Genomic DNA, 18540 nt, shown 5'->3' with positions numbered 1-18540 from the left:
CGTATCAATTATAGTGTAACAGTAAAGTTTAGTTTAGATGAACTCAGAGGCGAGCTCTCTGAGTTCCGACAAATCCCTATCCTATCCCTTCAGACCCAAAAGATTAACAAACTTCACTCCAGTAACAATTCAATTAAAATTGTACAGCGTTTATAACAATCTCAAAGCAGAGTAGAAAACTGACACAGAGATAAATATTTTAATTTTAATCTTTACAATTTTTATTCTACATTTATCCCTAACTACCAAGCCTGCAGTGATTTTGGGAAGAAGAAAAACACCCTGACATGATATGAGGAAGAAACCTTGAGAGGAACAAGGTTCAGACGTTGAACCATCCTCATTTGGGTGACACTGGACAGCAAATGATGTAAATGTAAATAATGTCCTACAACAGTTTATACTCACTTGGAATTGTGCAACTAAGAGCTTCTGTTGAACTAATAGGTCAGGTTAATTTGTTCATTACAGACTTAACACTAATTCCTTCCTGCTGAAGTCTTCAAGTATTTACTTATAATCATAGTTTATAACATTTTTATTATAAAAGATTCAAATAAAATATTTAACCAGTTACTGTAAATCATCAGTAAATATGTTTTTGTGCTTGTATAAGCAATTAATGTTCAGAAAATTGCACTGTGTACCTAGAAAAGAGGATGAACAAGAGCACATTTAAGCTGCTGGTAATGTAATACGATGGAAATATTTGCTTACTTTCCATGATTTGTTATTTAAATCTTTGAAATTTACACCTCCTCATGCTTACTTGGACTAAAAACAGTACAAATCCTCTTATGTGAGAGGAGCTTATGTGAGAGGAGCTTGTCCCAAGACTGTGGAGACATCAGTTCAGGTTGCCAGATTAGGTTGAAATCTCTCACTAGCAAAATTACTTGACAAACGATAATGTTAGAAATAATTGCTGTGTGAGTATAACCATGTTGGAGTGAAAACTAAATATGACCTATGCATATTAGGTGAAATGTATAGTATGAAATTTACCAGTCAAATGATTTCACCCTTTTAGATCTAGGCAGCAAGCAATTAATACACACACACACACACACACACACACACACACACACACACACACACACACACACACACAATACAGGGGTTGACTAAAAAAGTTAAATGGCAAACCCTACATTCTCTTTTGTCCCTAAAACTTTTGTATAACCGTATGAAAATATTCATGTGTTTAACCATGAAATTAAAATGAAATAGAGCACATACGTTATTTGTTATTTATATCTTAGACTGCAGCAGACCAGTCACTTTATCAAGTCTCTTTTTGTACCACATTCCTAGTTAAGTGACTGAGTAATAGTGATAATTTTAATTTTTTTATTTTTTTTATATCATTACGTCAGACACATCATGGTTAGTGTGCATGGGCTGTACAGTGACTATAAAAGTCATTACAAATAGTATTAATGTAATCTAATTTAAAAAGCTAACCAAATTTCTGTAATGATCATCCTCCATATAATGAAGGGCATGTCATGTTTCTCAGGTTGGGATAATGGGATCATCTGCTTTTGAGAAGACTCGTCAATTTTAAAGGAAAACAGTAGAAACTTTCATTCCTCCATATTAAGATTTAATTTTCAGTGCAGATACTTGACAAAAAAAAAAAAAAAAACACAATCAACCACTGATGAATTGAGAGTGAATTGTCCTATTCTGTGTATAGAATGTTTTGCTCATATTTTCATTTATATGTTAAGGGTGAAAAATACATTATTCTGAGTATACAGTTACACACTATCCAAAACTTGATATAGATTTGACTACAGCAAATATGTGATCCAATAAAAATTGTCAGTGTTTAGTTTTATACACAATTACTGTATAAAACATAGTGTAATCATATTTATTTTGATAGCTGAGACGCAGGATTGATTTGAACACTAACAATAAGAGGGGGAAAAAAACAAATATTCACAAGATTATTAAATGGTTAAGATTTTGGCAATGAAGTAATAAGAAGAAATCCACAGAGACTAATGGAATGTCTGACAGTTTCAGAGACATTCTGGACATTGGACTTTATCTTATGTCTGCATATTTAGAACTTCTTTATTTTAGTTACATATAATTCTATATCTTGCATGCTAAATAAGTACAACAGTATCAAATGAATTATAAAATGAATTCTTGGTACTATTGCAATAAGTAAAGTGGACCAGATGAATGGGCATTTATTACAATCAGGCTAATTTAAATTATTTATCTTTGTTTAGACAGAAATACTACTGAATGCATATACTAGTTATTTTCTTAAATTTAAACCTAGTCTTAACCATGCCAAATCCAACACTCAAGACAGCATTAAAATACATCCATCAATCACACAGTAAATATAAAAAAAAACAATATAGCTTTAAATAAACATTAAGTGTATGTCATTAGCTAGCTAGTAGTTATATATGTATACCCATATCTCACACAGATTGTTGATATTCTTTATTTTTGTTGTTGTTCTTTGACCTCTTGTTTTTTTTAAATATTTAAAATGATTTCTGCCACCTGCAATGAAGAATGGTGAAAGTCAATGGAAAGTCAAAGGTGAAAGTCATATGACTCATAAAATAAATAAGTAAATAAATAGGCAAACAACTGTCAAACTGATGAAGCTGTTAATTTAGAAGGTCAGAATTCTGTAGTTCATATTACAGCAGATGTTTTTAAAACATTGAAACACTGTTTTGGAACATTAATTCGGACCATTCTTAGCTAAGATTAATTTAGCTAAACTGAAATTAGAAAGCAATAAAGCTGGGTATGTGGTCAATGATAAACAATTCTATGGAATGGAAATTACAATTATTTAAGAGGACAATCAGTGAGGGTAGGATTTTATTTGCTGTTACAATCCTCATTTTCTTTAAATAATAATAAAAAAACTCTAACTATTTAGCTCTAATAAGGTGGGGCTAAGTTTACTTATAAAGCTATAACTCAGTAGTGCATACATGGATTCACACCTGACTAGCGGGACTAAAGTAAAGTAAAGCTTTTCTTTCAGGGACTGGTATTCAGATCAAGCTGAAATTTGGTATGGTATATGTGTACCAATCCTTAATAGATTCTCATGATGACTAAATTAATGAAAATATATGTCTGTCACTAGCTAATCAGGTATCAGTAGATATTTTAAAAAAAGGAACAATTAAGCTTGCTGAATCAGTCTCACCTTAGTTTCACTTCATATCAGTTTCCAGTTCTGGTTTCTTTCTCCAAGAGACCTGAAATTCTGATGATGGGTCAATGGCAGCCTTGATCTATAAATAAAAATAACTGTCATGTTTTATGCAATATTTATTTATAGTATATTAAATAATTCACTTATAATGCATCACAACAATCAGTAATGGCCAATGAGGTACAGGTAATGCCATTACAAGGTATGTTTACCTAATAAACTGAGTGTACATTCTCACAAACACACACCTTTTGGAGAACTTTGTCCCTCATGATAGGGTTGCCAAGATCCTCACTGCTGTTAATCTTTAATTGGAAAAATTTCTTCTTAGTAACAGGGGCTACAAAAAAGTCATCAATATTGATATTTAGCAAATGTTGTAAAACAAATATGGACTTTATTTAATCCCCACTTTGAAATAAATTTAAAGTGTAAGATTGGACACCATAGACTTCAACTTCACAGAGTGTGAGGTACTGGGTAACGCCGGGAAGGATGATGTTCACATAACGACCCTGCATATTGCAAGTGTAGTTTGCAGAAGCACCAGCAGGGATGCTAGAGATAATGGCACATCTACCGAGGTAGAGAGAGAGAGAGAGAGAGAGAGAGAGAGAGAGAGAGAGAGAGAGAGAGAGAGAGAGAGAGAGAGAGAGAGAGAGAGGTAATCTATAATGTTAATAGTTTAGTTAATAGTAAACAATAAGTTAATCTAAAGATAGTAATGCTTTATAAAACATTCACCAGCCAAACAGTGCAGAAGAACTGATTTTAATTGATTTTATTGAAAATTTTAATTCTAACTATTCAGATTTGAGAATACAGTTCATTCCATGATGATATGTCATATTTAGAGAATTTCTATAATTTAATATGTCCTTGTCAGTCAGATAAGAACCTGCAGTCATAAACTTTAATGCGCATGTTCTGTAATAAGTCTGTGTTTAAATGTTCTTAAGTCATATTTCAGTAATGAAGTTTAAAACCAGTTATGATTGAAACACTAATTGATAGAATTTCTTAACAAATGTCTTAAAGTTGTCTTAAAGTCTTAAATCATGTTAAATTGTCAGTCACAATTTTACATAACATTATAAGCAATTTCAGTGGAACATTATAATGTCTTTACCTGGTAATACACCACAAGATCCTATATAGGCAGCAAGCTTTAAATGCAAGTATTAATAAACCTCTATAAGAAAAGAATCTCTTTAATGCTGATATTTTTATATAAATATTTGTTTGTTTGTTTTTCACCTGGAGTTATTATTGCCATTGTTGATTAAGGAGTTGCCAATGTGGATTTCAGCACCATTTATTCGTCCCGCACAGCAGTCACCTCGGTTAGTGACGATTACTTTGTTAATGTCATACACCGCCAACAAATCCACCCTCCACCATGGATTATAATCAAGATTCGTGTGAGTACATGAGTGTGATGTCAAGTTAGATGTTTTGTTTCCATCAATGGCATGGGAAGCATTGTTTATGTAATATGTAGAAGATTGTGTTGCTATTCCTTTTAGGGCCAGGTTGACTGAAGGGAGGAAGAAAACATATTTATACACACACATATATACACACACACACACACACACACACACACACACACACACACACACACACACACACACACACACACACACACACACACACACACACACACACACACACACGAAATTTAATTAAAATTAAAATTTTAACTTAATAAAACACTCCATTAGGAATTAAAATTTGTATGTCAACATATGTAATTGTTTTTTATACAATAATTATTTTTTTTAATATACTAGATATCGTGAATAGAATTGAGATTATTAAATTACCTTTATATATACATTTATCTCATATATTTTCTACCTTGCTGTTGGGTCAGTATCCACTGCATTGAGATGTATAGCCCTGTGCAAATGTATACATTTTAATTTCACACATTTAACTTCTGTCACCTGCCAACTTAAATATAAAAATATATTAAAGCATAAAACATATTAAAATGTATACATTTGCACAGGGCTTTACATCTCAATGCAGTGGATACTGACCCTTGCTGTTGGGTCAGTATCCACTGCATTGAGATGTATAGCCCTGTGCAAATGTATACATTTTAATTTCACACATTTAACTTCTGTCACCTGCCAACTTAGGAGGAGACATACAGCAATAGGACTAACATCAGGTATTTTAAAAATATATTAAAGCATAAAACATATTATCATATAAAATAGCTCTGAATATTTATAGGACTTGGTCTTAACTTGATCTTTGTTTTTTGAAACAAACACTAAAACAAAATTTGTTTTAAATCTATACTTAAAATCTTTTTAATAATTAAAAATGTTTACCTAAAAAAAGAAGCATGAGCCTTTGTGAAATCTCCATTTTCTGTTCCAATAGAATGATAAAACTTCAGATTTACAACATCACTTAAGGGAAAACATGAATAGCCATTTGAGGAAGCAACATACTGTAGCATTCACTAATTTACCAGAATCAGACTTTTAAAAAAAAAACTTTTCTAAAAAAAAAAAGTAAACCATATACAAATATATATTGTACTAAACCAAATAAAGGCATAGTTTAGATTTCTTACCTTGCTTGACATGAATCATGAAGTCAACTCTGTGCAAGTCTGAGCTGTCCACTGGTGTTTTAGTAAATCATTATGTAACTTATTTAAAAGGCAAATGTACTTTTTTTTGCAAATGCAAATAGGTTTACCTGATATTACAGTCCATAAAGTTCCAAAAATACAAGGAAAAAGGCTAATTCTTAGGTTTTATATTTATGTCATGTAAGAAAATTAGGACACCACATTAAATATTTAGTTCTTTATTATGAAATTTCAACATGTCAATTTCTGATCTTGTTTCTATTTGTACCTTTGGATGAAAGTGATGTTATTGCATGTAACAACAAAAGAAAAAATACACTTTTAACTAATTAAACAAAAGAAATGACAAACAAAAATGAGTATTTCAACTGAGGAAAAAAATGGACACCCTATGCACTAATAGCTCGTGTTTTACCCTTTGGCTGAAATAACCTCAGTGAGACATTTCTTTTAGCCATCTACCAGCTTCTGTCATTGACTGTAAGAAAGTTTACCTACTCCTCAATGCAGAATTATTTCAGATATGTGATGTTTGAGAGGTTTATTTTATGCACAGTCCATTTTAAATCACCCCATCTCAATAGAATTTAGATCCTGGCTTTGACCTGGTCGTTCTATAATTCTTCATTCCTTAGTGTTTTTTCAGCTGCATTTGACAGTAGCACATTATTCCAGAAGTCCTTCATGGTTTTTTTTGTTTGTTTTTTTTAGACAGCAAACATTTCCTCCTTGCACACCTCCGATGATAGTTGATGTTGTGCAGTCTATCTATGGATCTCACTATGGTGATGCCTCTCATTTCAACAATTAACAGCAAACCAAAGTAAATGTCTTAGGTTTAAATATGGCAAGGGTTGCTAAATCATTTCATTTTGATTTACAAAAAAGATTAAAAACATAATCCCAAGATTTTGCAAATATTTATTGTAATGGCTCCCCTTGTAAATAAATTGACGTGCCCTAAGCACCTGCGTTCAAAATACTCTGGTGCCACTCCTGGGCAAGCCTTCTTCAAAATGCTCTGTAACAATATTCAAATAATTTGCACCTGATGTGATACACCTGTAGGCAAGACCTTTCTTGGTTTTATTTGTTTAGTCATTATTACTTGAATCTTCCAATGTTTTAAAATGAAGATAAAATGCCCATATATTTAACTTGTCACGGATTTGCCAGGTTCTCCACTCACACAGCAAGCCAGATCCTTATCACTTGAATTCTAATCACCGGCACCTGGCACCCCTCATTCTCTCACCACATAAAAGACGCTCTCATACACACACACATTGTCCAGTCTAGTAATTGCTAGCTACAACTACATGCTTTATCTACTCTAACCTGACTCAATCTTTTCCACCAGTAGCTTCCTGAGTTCGTCGTTCACCGAAGGATCTAGGAATCGTTGTTTTGCAACCTGTGACCCGGCGTGTGTTTTGGAGCTTCATCTGGACTGATCCACCCTCACTCAGTTCATTCAGTTCTGCTTTTCATTAAACTCTGTGATTTTAAAGTATATCTGCCTCCATCGTCTTCTGTCCCTGACATTTATAGATAGATAGATAGATAGATAGATAGATAGATAGATAGATAGATAGATAGATAGATAGATAGATAGATAGATAGATAGATAGATAGATAGATAGATAGATAGATTGATTGATTGATTCACCGGACCTGAACCCAACCAAGATGGTTTGGGGTGAGCTGGACCGCAGGGTGAAGGCAAAAGGGCCAACAAGTGCTAAGCATCTCTGGGAACTCCTTCAAGACTGTTGGAAGACCATTTCAGGTGACTACCTCTTGAAGCTCATGAAGAGAATGCCAAGCGTGTGCAAAGCAGTAATCAAAGCAAAAGGTGGAAGAACCTAGAAGAACCTAGAATATGACATAATTTCAGTTGTTTCACACTTTTTTGTTATGTACGTATAAAATTCCACATTAATTCATAGTTTTGATGCCTTCAGTGTGAATCTACAATTTTCATAGTCATGAAAATAAAGAAAACTCTTTGAATGAGAAGGTGTGTCCACACTTTTGGTCTGTACTGTACATGTTATTAAATAGTATTTCAATTATTGCTCATTTCAAATGTTAACACTGTGTAACAATCTAATTGCAGGAGGATTGGACTTCTTCAAGTTTTTTGTTTTTAGCAAAATAGTATTTTGCATGAATTCTGCATTAGGTGAGTCAAAATTCCTTAAGTTATTTGCTTCTACAGGGTGTGTTGGATCAAGAGCTAAGCTCATTCATTTGGAAGCAGTATAATACATAAAATCATGCAGATACGATAGGAGCTTCAGTCTATATTCCTATCAACCATCAGCATGATGAAAAATTGTGATTTCAGTAATGATTGTTTGCACCGGTTTACAGAGAATAGAGAAAAACTACCTTTTTTTTTATGAGAGTACAGAAGATAATGGCTAGATTGCTCAAAGCTGACAGAAAAGTTAAAGAAACAATAATTCTTTACAACTGAAGTGAGAAGAAAAGCATTTTGTAACAAACAACATGTCAAAGTTAATGCGGATGAGCTACAACCAAATTAGGTTCCTCTCCTGTTTGTCAGACAAGAACAGGAATCTGAGGCTAGGTTTGGCTAATAATGTGGAAAATATTGTCTTTAAAATTATATGGTTCAAGCATGTCTACACTGACCAGAATCTCAAAGAAAGATTCTCAAATGAAAAGTTACAACCATAAGTATGGTATTCTGAATGACGTGAAGAGATTTTACTTGATATTTTTACTTGCTTCAATATATATATAGAAGCAAGTAAAATCTCACACGTAAAGTGTGCTTAGAGTAATGCAAATTTATGCAAAATGTGATTTTAGAACTAAGGAAGATAGCCTTGTCTATTCAGGTTCAGGTCTAAAGCCTTTTTTAATTTTTCCAAAATGACACTTTTCCTAAATCAAATGGCAGCTTCTCTTTCCTTTTTATAAGAGATTTGCAAAACGCTGGTGAAAGGAAAGTCTGGTGGCATTTCAATAAATATGCACAAACCTACAACAATAGCCAGCCAGTTCTAGGAACTGTTTCACCTACTTTTTGATTTTGGGTTTTGGGCAGGCAACAAATACCCTGTGTTAGTGTAACCTTCCCTTGTGCAACTGCACTCATCTTTGGGCTCATTGGCAATGACCTTGGCAACTTGGAACTATCTGTGATTTGGATGGTGAGAATTGGTCTTCATAAGGGAGAAGGGTGTATTGCACTGCCGTTTTTATATTCATGTCCAGCCCTAGCCATAGAGACCAACATGATTTACGAAGATTTTTTGCCTCTATCTTTGCTACATACCTATCCCAGACGGTCCGTTCAAATATCTGGTAAAAGACTATGTAGACATGATCAAGAAAGTACAAAGTAAAAAGGTATATGTTGTATACCATAACATTAGATCTACTAACATTTGAATGGAAAAACATTCCTTACAATGGCACCTGTCATGTCTGTGATGACTAGACGAATGGATTAGTGCATCTCCAAAATCAGTGAGATCATTGTAATGAGATCCAATAGTATTAGTATTAGTGTTCTTATATAAAAAAAAAAATATTGTCCAGGAGATTGCTGTAGCTTCATATGTCTGTACCTGTAAAAGAGGAAGAGATGGAGTGCATAAGCTAGCTGTAATGTAAAACGCTGGCAGTATTCACTTAATTTCCTTTATTTCTTTCTGTTATTAAACTGATTTCATTCTTACCTTGACTAAAACACTTCAAATACTTACTTACTGATTTCTGTTAACTGGGTATGTGCCCATTGACAAACAATTGTATGGCATAGACTTTATGATTATTTAATATTAGAAATACTTGCTGCTATGATTTTTATTTTCTTTAAATGAAAAGGCTCAATAACCACTTAGCACTGTCATTTAGCTCTGAATGTTTTGCTTTCTTGGATTATATGCAAAACCTTTTTGTTAACAAAATAGCCCTAGGACTTTATTAAATATGAAGGACTATATTAAAAATTACTGTCGAACCACTCAGCTTTATAAATAGTAAGGTTGTCACAATCAGTTCTAATAATGTGTAAATTCTCATTAAAAAAAATTGTCTGTCATCAATGTTTTTCATGTTCACAGATGTCAGAGTGAAGTTGAAATAGTGGCAGATTTAAGCATGGGCGACTGGGCATCCGCCCAGGCTGGCACAGCTAGAGCGCCCAAGTTTTAAAAAAATTATTGTACTTCTGCTACTGAACGTGCCCAACAGAGTATAACATCAAAATCCTCGGACTGCAGCCCACTTGCAGGATCAATATACAGTATTTCTCATGCTGCAATGCACTATGTAGCTATTGCTAATTCTATTATACTGAACAAATTTATAAATGCAACAATTTTGTTTTCCCCCATTTTTCATGAGTTGAACTCATAGACCTAAGACTTTTTCTATGTACACAAAAGGCCTATTCCTCTCAAATTTTGTTCACAAATCTGTCTAAATCTGTGTTAGTGAGTACTTCCTCCTTTACTGAGATAATCCATCCACCTCACAGGTGTGACATATAAAGATGCTGATTAGACAGCATAATTATTCCACAGGTGTGCATTAGACTGGCCACCATAAAAGTCCACTCTAAAATGTGCAGTTTTTATCACACAGTACAATGCCACAGATGTTGCAAGTTTTGAGGGAGTGTGCAATAACTGAGGGAGCGTGCATGCTGACTGCAGAAATGTCCACCAGAGCTGTTCCCCGAATTGAATGTTCATTTCTCTATCATAAGCCGTCTCCCAACGCTTTTCAGAGAATTTGGCAGTACATCCACCGGCCTCACAACCGGGGACAAGCAAACACTTACACACCATCAAATGAAAATTTTTATCCAGTTATAAATTAGGATTTGTATTGTTTCAATTGCAAATCTTTTAATAAATGTGTACAATGTGTAATGTTTTAATGGTTGGGGTTGGTGGTGGGGTTGCTGAGAAGGGGTTTCACCCAAGATACCATCCAAGCTTGAACTGCCACGGAGTTCATATAACTATTTCTCTATGACCAAAATTCCAATTATTCTAAACTCTAATTTGTGGTTGTATTGCTCCTAATTTCTTAATGAAATTATTAAGATTTCCAGCAGGTAGAACTGAGCAGTCATAAAACAATCTAATAAGTATGGTCTATTATTTTTTTATATAATTAGATTGATAAGCACTGGCTAACGTGGGTGCTTTATGCAACTACTACTTAGACCCAGACATTATTATAATAATAATAAAAATAATAATAATATTAATAATAATAATAATAATAATAATAATTATTATTATTATTATTATTATTATTATTATTATTATTATTATTATTATTATTATTATAGTATTAGTAATATGAGGAGGAGAAAGATGAGAAGTAGTTTTTTAAAGAATTATTACCTTTTTTAAGCTTCAGTTTCCACTTCTGGTTTCTTTCTCCAAGAGACCTGAAATTCTGATGATGGAGCAATGGCAAATTTGATCTATGGAGAAAAAATACCGTTATGTGCTATGCAATATTTCATTTACAGTATGTCACATAATGCACTTATTATACAGCACAACAGAAAGACAGCAGTCTGTAATGGTCAATGAGTTTAACAAGATATGTGTATCTTATAAACTGACAACTGAGTGTACATTCTCACAAACACACACCTTTTGAAGAACTTTGTCCCTCATGATAGGGTTGCTGAGATCCTGACTGCTGTTAAACTTTAATCTCAGAAATGCCTTCTTAGTAACAGGGACTACAAAAAAATCATCAATATTTATATTTAGCAACTGTTGTCAAATGGATCAGGACTTTACATTTATATGAAATTGGGATTTAAATATAAAAGTGTAACCTTGAACACCATAGACTTCCACTTCACAGAGTGTGAGAATGTGGCTAGGACCAGGAATGATGACGTTCACATAACGACCCTGCATATTACAAGTGTAGCTTACAGAGGCACCAGCAGGGATGCTTGAGATAACAACACATCTACAGAGGTTGGTTCAGGGGAGATAATAGAGAGGTAATCAATGTTAAATAATAAGTCGGTCCATCTTTAATAATGCCTTATAAAGAATTATTAAAGAATGGCACATCAATTTTTAGGTTTTATTTTGTATAATAAAATTATACAAACACATAATTCCTCATAAGCCTTACATTAAAGCAACTGTTCCCTCAACACACTCTCTCTTTTTCTCACCCTGAATTTAATAAGTGTGTTAGCCTATTACATATATTTTGAAGTAATCTACTGTATTCTGTCCTTAATCTGTTCACATGTATCATCTAACATACAAATGTCTTTATACTGTAAGGTTTAATTATAGGAATGGGAACATATCAGAATGAGTGGATTCATATAAGCCTGAACAACTGTCAGAGCTACACTGGCAGACAACCTGTTAAGGATCTCGCCCCCTACTGCACGTTTTTCGCCTACATGACTTGCCCAACAAAAAGTGGTACAGCTCCCACATACTTTGACACACAGGGGTGAGCCTGGTCTCATTGGAAAGAAGAGATTCTCTAGTAGAAACTAGTTTCAGATTGATTCTAGGCCTTACTGGCACAAAGTTACAGAGGCTAGAATGGAAGGTTTTCATTTCCGCCTGGGTTGTTTACCTGATAAACTGATTAATCTTATTTTTCTGGAACATGCTAGGGACCAAATAACAACTGAAGGTCATAGCCACATGTCTTGGCTTTCACCAAAAAAAATTCAAGTCAAAAGACCCAAAAATGGATTTTATATGAATATTTTTCTACGGCCATGGTCGTCGGGTGAGGCGTTTTTGTGTACTTGTTTACTATATAACTTTGAATTAAAAGGCTGCAGGCTCAGTCTGAAAGGCCATAAACAAGCAGAGACTCTCTCTCTATCACTCTGGTGTGAAAAAAGGCCTGTAACTTGACACCCTGAGCTGTGAGAGGGACAAAAGGTCAAGGATTACGCAAGAATTCTTCTGCGCAGCTTGTTCACGCAGACACAGGCAAAGAACATACGGCATGTCGCATATCGTTGGAATCGTCTGCTTATTGGCTAAATAGCTGTATAGGTCCCAGCCCATTTCATTGTATTGGAAGGAGTAATTGTCAGTCAAAGGCGGGTTCCCAAAAAATGGTCATGCCATCACTGGCTTCTCAGCCGTCTATCTCTGCCATACAAGCACCGATTGGCTCAAATGAGGGCTTGTTTGATTCGTTAGGACCTGGGCTATAAATGATGTAAATTTAGAATTTTTGAATACCCCAATGAGAAGTTAGAGCCGAAAAACAAGATGATGGCGCACTACTGTTTCCAGTTTTCAGAACACTAACGGAATATTTGCGGCGCGACCACAGCGGTTTGGATTAAAAGGCTTACAGATTTCGATTCCTTGGACCTGTGTGGATTTTTGTGGATTATTTGTTTTGGAATATATTACCCCAGTGAAGAAAGGGACACGTCTAAATGTAAGGAAAAAACTGGTCTAGCGCCACCTAGGTCAGGTTTGTCCAAAATTTTTTTCTAATAGTATGAAGGCTGTGAATCATATTATGCTTTGTGTGTGGGCTTAAAAAAATTGAGAGTATAAACTTTACTAGGTAAATAAGTTTTTTCATGTTTTTGGAGGATTTGATGCTTTCAAGTTTAATTGAAGCTTGTTTCTGGGTCATCCCCTAGTGATCACTTTGACCCGTAACCGTTAATCTGACCATTTCCATTTGAGAAAACTTTGATTTTTCAAGGACTTTGATTTATAGGTCAGAATTACACAATTTCTATCATTTACAATGTCCCTGCCAATCAGATTTTATTGAAAATCTGCCAACCGCCAACAAATCCACTCTCCACCATGGGCTATTCTCAAGATTTGTGTGTGCACATGGGTGGGAATATGCATTAGTTTCTTTGCTGCCATCAATAGCATAGGATGCAGCATAGAAAGAGTATGAAGAAGATTGTGTTGCTTTTCCCCCTAAGGCCAAATCGACTGGATGGAAAACGAGAATACACACACACACACACACACACACACAAATATATATCCCTGTGCAAAAGTATATATTTTAATTTTATATATTTGAGAATGTTATGGCTTAGGAGGATGCGTAATAGGATCTGATATTGTGTATACTGTAGGTATTTTAAAAATATATGAAAAAATAAATTCTATTTTAAATTTTCTGAATATTTACAGGAGATATTAAATAAATCATTTTGGTAGTACATGGATTACTGTAACAAATGCTAACACAATATTTGTTTTAAAACAATACTTGATATCTTTTTGATATTTGAAATTAGTTCTTACCTAAAAAAGAGGCATGGACCTTTGTGAATTATTCATTTTGTGTTTAAATTGAAAGATAGCAACTTCAGATATTCAACTGCACTTCATGAAGAAATGAGAATAGCTAGTTGAGGAAACAATGAACTAGTTCATCATAATCAGACTTTTATATACATAACATATATTTATATTTATATGCAAATATTATATAAAATATATTAATGTTGTGTTAATATTATAAAATATATTAAGCTGAATATATGCATAGTTTAGAGAGATTTCTTACCTTGCTTGACTTATTTGAGAAGGTCAATTCTGTTCAACTCTGAGCTGTCCACTGGTGATTCAGTAAATGATTGTGTAATTTATTTAAAAGGCAAATCTTTTTTTTTTTTTACAAATGCAAATAGGTTTGCCTCAGATGACAGTCTATAGAATGTTTTAAAATCACACAATCTTCTTTTTAGTTTGAACAAAATGGAAAATATCTCATGGGTCAGTCCTTGTCTGATGAAAACTGTTGTAAAAATGTGTTGCACTAAAGATAAGCAAAAATTTCACAGATTTTAAATTTTCTAAAATTCATGTGATGAATCACTATACGTTCCTTTTGGTCATCTGATTTACTGTCATTTCTCCTTTAAGAAATTTTAACTGTTTAAGCATATGTAATTAAATAGCATTTAAAATGTTTTTAACTTTGAAATTAAACAATGTGTAACCATTTTCATGTGTTTTTAACTTCTTCAAGATTTTTTTTTAGGAAAATTCATGAGCTAGGCTCATTCATACTGTACAGTAGCAGCATTGCACTACACAAAATAATGCAGTTACAAATAAAAGCTTTATTTAATATTCACATCAACCATCGGAAAGGGTGAAAAATTGTGATCTCAGTGTCCTCAGAGATAATGGCATGGTCGTTCACCATTGTTGAGTTTAAACAGAATGGTGAGAATAATACAATGGCTAGAATGGTTCAAGCTAACAGAAAGGTTGTACTAACAAATGGTCTTTATAGCACAAGTAAAATGTCCAAGTGAATGTACAACTGAAGGATTTTGTTTCTAGTTCTTTTATGCATAATCCAAATGACATTCATACAGTAAGTAATCAACGTCTGATGTTGCTGTGCCCCCTGTAATTAACATATAAACAGTGTGCTTGTGCTCTACCCATAGTTAACATAATGGGCTATCTGTAAAGCAATCAACTGATCAATACACAGGATGGCCTTCTGTCCTGTCTATTGTAAGTTCCTTATTAGGAGGCCCTAACTGTGTCTGTCTATTGTATGAAAGCAATTTGTTACCAGGTATAAAGTCTGGTCACACAGACAGTACCTTTGGGTTAAGTTCCAGAAGACTTCGATGCTACACAATTGTCTTCAATAAACACTTTTCCCTGAACTTGGTTCAGCTTACTTTTCTTTTACGTAATTAGAAGGATTCTAGTATGTTGTTGAACCACCCAACGACCGTGCAGCCAAATTCAAGGAAAATCTAACACAACCAAATTAAGTTCCACTCCTCCTTGTCTGGCATGACAAGGAATCTGAGGCTACAGTGTGCATGAACACATTGAAACTGAGAAATGGTGTCTGATATGATGAAACATGATTTATGTTGTAACATGTAGTTGATCAGAAACTAGCATCGACTATGAGAGAGAATGAATTGAGAATGAATCCCAACCTGCTGATGCAGGTGATATAATAATGTGAAAAATATTTTCTTTCAATTATGTATTGCTGTCAATATCTACATGGACTAGAATCTCAAAGGAATGTTTCCAATGCATTGATAATTACCGACCCATTAGTATCATCAGTATGGTGTTATTAATAAAGTGCCTGGTTAAGGTATACATAAAAACAAGTAAAATCTCATGCTCCAGCTGCTTTGAGCAATGCAAAGTTTATGCAAACAATTACTATAAAACCTTCCTTATCTCAAATGGTGCCTCTCCTTATTGGTCCACTGATGACCCATTTTACAGTAGGTCTGTGTTCATAGCTTATGGTCTGTAAGCACTTTTTTTTGTAACCCACCAGGGCTCAATAGATTTATAATTATTGGTACCAATAAGTAGGCTGACATCAGCTTCATTATGTGGGATACATATTCTATAAAAGTAAGGCAATCTGCTCATATCTTTCTGCTGAGATTTTCCTTTTCCACCAAATGTTTATTTTCACTGGTAATATAGATAACATGCATTCTTTTTAGGGTTACTATTTATATTGGACCTCCTCTTTCCTTTTGACATCCAAGAATTCTCCAAACTGGATAATCTGAAGCATTCTATTGCCAACTGATTACCTAGGAAACCTAGCTCTTCTTTCCCTCCCCTGCTGTGTCTGGAAAGCTTAATTTCACACTGCTCTTTCAGTTCATAAGGAAGATTTAAGATAAAATTTTATGTTAATCAGATTATTCACCTCATCCACTAACTCTGTGTCATACATATGTGTATACAATTAATACTTTCCTAACTTCTACTCTCCTTTTTGGTCATTCAAGTGTTCTTTTATGAAGGTCCTTCGATTAGTATCCACACCGAAACGAACTGAAATAACAAACAACTATTATGTAATAATAATGCATGTCCCTGATTTGTAAGCATTTCACGCTTGATACAGTGGGGAGTAGCACAGCCAATGGTAATATTTGCAAATCCAGAGTTGCAAGAGATGGAAGTAGTGCTTTGAATTACAACTTTAATCAAGCACCTTCAGAAGCATCAAGTTAAAGAATATGGGGAGTTTGTGCAAGTCGAATGGATCAAAGCAGCAGACCTTGATGGAAACATATCAAAGGCAAGAAAAACTTCCTAATCAGAGCAAAGAAGCTGTAAAACAACAACAACAGAAAAAGTCCTGGAATTTGTTACTCTATATGATATCTCTATTTTGGAAAAGAATAGTAATTTTTATTGTAACATAACGGTAAAATATTTCCCAAATGATACAAAAAGTAAAATAAACAAATTAATTACTTATATTCTAAAGAAATAAAGTCTCAAGAAAAAAAAAGACTCATAAAATCACTAGACTCTTTTGGTTCACTGAAGTCTTAACAAAAAAATAGATTTTGTGAAACATGTTCATTTTATTTCAAAATAAATTCATGTTGGGGAGAGCGGGCACTGCTTAACTTGGGGCACGTGGTAACAGATTTTAGATAGTAGTGTCTACATATATTGGTATGACAAATCGACCTTTGTTTCCTGGCTGTCGTACCAACACTGTGTGTAAAAATGTACACTAAACTTCAAACAACTTTGGAAGATATAAAAGGGAAATCATGTTAACATAGTGAAGGGGAGAGTGGGGCACTGCCTAACAAGGCCATATTGTAACAGACTTCATTTTGTACTTTCCACATTCACTGGTATGATATATCTATCTGTATTTATTGTTCTATATCAACACTATGAGTAAAAAGTCACATGAAAATTTCCGACCACTTTGAAAATCACTACTTTGTGTGTTTAATGTTAATTTAAAAAGAGACAAATTTAGTATGCTTGTATAGCATGCAGAATTGAGTATTGGTGTACTTGTATCTCTTATTTTCCTAGTGTTGCTAAAGTGGCCTCCTACCCTCCTTGTAGCCTTTCTCAGGGTGCATAATTTCACAAAGTTCTCCACTTGTCAGCAGATCAAGACATCATTTATTATCTTGAAGGGTTTATCTTGACATCATTCAAATTCTTTATAAACCCTTAGTTTGCTGTTTGAATCAGATCCAAGCTTACTGCTCCAACTGCTCTTTCCAGGTTTTTAAATGTGTCTCTTTTAACTTAATTTCCTGCTTTTCCTAAAAAAGATGCAGCATGTGCTAACAAATATTTGCACTATGGCTCAAGCCTCAAACAAGCAGTGCTAGTGATGATAGACACCTGTCATATGTGGACTCAACATGTTTGGGATTGTACCAAATGAACCTAGGTTCCTATCTTTTAGCTTTATCTTTCAGACCTAAGAAGCAATATTTGCAAATTAATCTCTTTGACCTCGCCAAAGAGCTTTCCCAAGCTAAATAATTCTAAATAATTCAAGCTTTTTTCTTTTCAACTTCCTTTAGAATTTTAATCTCCTTCCTTTTATGTTTAAGCTAAGTTACTTAACTTTTTCTTTTACTTTTGATCCTATTCAGTGTCAAATCCAAAGCCTTTCCCATGGGCTTTAGAAAACTATTTTAGCTGTTCATTACAACTTCCATTAATTGTTTTTCATCAATGGCACACTTTATTCTAGACCTCTTAATGCGCCTAATGTAATGTACCATAATGTATTCCCTGAACAAATGACAGCTTCTCTCTCTTTTTTTTTTTTGCAAAACAGTAGTGAAAGTGCCGGGTCTGGTGACATTTGATTAATTAGGCATAAACTTATAAGAGTGTGGACAAGAGTCATACGCTGCCAAGTGCCCTCT

The 18540-nt window shown here is 33.9% G+C and overlaps 2 protein-coding genes across 2 annotated transcripts; both read right to left on the bottom strand.

Annotated features, from left to right (window-relative positions):
• Positions 1–1708: 1708 nt before the first annotated feature.
• On the bottom strand, positions 1709–7432 carry LOC113640477 (fucolectin-like). Its single transcript, XM_047816353.1, has 8 exons — positions 5805–7432; positions 5557–5596; positions 5072–5113; positions 4469–4748; positions 3657–3787; positions 3460–3551; positions 3203–3290; positions 1709–2535 (listed from the first exon to the last, which is right to left on the bottom strand). Exons 1-7 carry the CDS (start codon positions 5814–5816, stop codon positions 3210–3212), a joined length of 678 nt encoding a protein of 225 aa, XP_047672309.1. The 5' UTR covers positions 5817–7432; the 3' UTR covers positions 1709–2535; positions 3203–3209.
• A 406-nt stretch (positions 7433–7838) lies between these two features.
• LOC125145253 (fucolectin-6-like) lies at positions 7839–17733 on the bottom strand. The gene is made up of 6 exons (XM_047816671.1): positions 17706–17733; positions 13648–13786; positions 11674–11813; positions 11483–11574; positions 11225–11307; positions 7839–9430 (listed from the first exon to the last, which is right to left on the bottom strand). The coding sequence occupies exons 1-5, from the start codon at positions 17731–17733 to the stop codon at positions 11230–11232; spliced, it is 477 nt and encodes a 158-aa protein (XP_047672627.1). The 3' UTR covers positions 7839–9430; positions 11225–11229.
• Between the last annotated feature and the right edge of the window lie 807 nt (positions 17734–18540).

This window comes from Tachysurus fulvidraco, chromosome 7 (genome assembly GCF_022655615.1).
Source record: "Tachysurus fulvidraco isolate hzauxx_2018 chromosome 7, HZAU_PFXX_2.0, whole genome shotgun sequence".
Taxonomy (NCBI): domain Eukaryota; kingdom Metazoa; phylum Chordata; class Actinopteri; order Siluriformes; family Bagridae; genus Tachysurus; species Tachysurus fulvidraco.
Note: the sequence above shows the minus strand (reverse complement) of the source record. Positions and strands in the feature narration are given on the sequence as shown.

Bases quoted from the DNA above. Each gene is read 5' to 3' on its own strand.
- LOC113640477 (XM_047816353.1), bottom strand. The intron at 3,552-3,656 runs GTGTCCAATCTT...ACTTTTTTGTAG, and splicing joins CTGTGAAGTTGAAGTCTATG to CCCCTGTTACTAAGAAGAAA. The intron at 3,291-3,459 runs GTGTGTGTTTGT...TTTTATTTATAG, and splicing joins GGGACAAAGTTCTCCAAAAG to ATCAAGGCTGCCATTGACCC.
- LOC125145253 (XM_047816671.1), bottom strand. From the start codon at position 17,733: ATGCACCCTGAGAAAGGCTACAAGGAGG. The intron at 13,787-17,705 runs GTAGGAGGCCAC...ATTTGGCCTTAG, and splicing joins TGAGAAAGGCTACAAGGAGG to GGGGAAAAGCAACACAATCT. The intron at 11,308-11,482 runs GTGTGTGTTTGT...TTTTCTCCATAG, and splicing joins GGGACAAAGTTCTTCAAAAG to ATCAAATTTGCCATTGCTCC.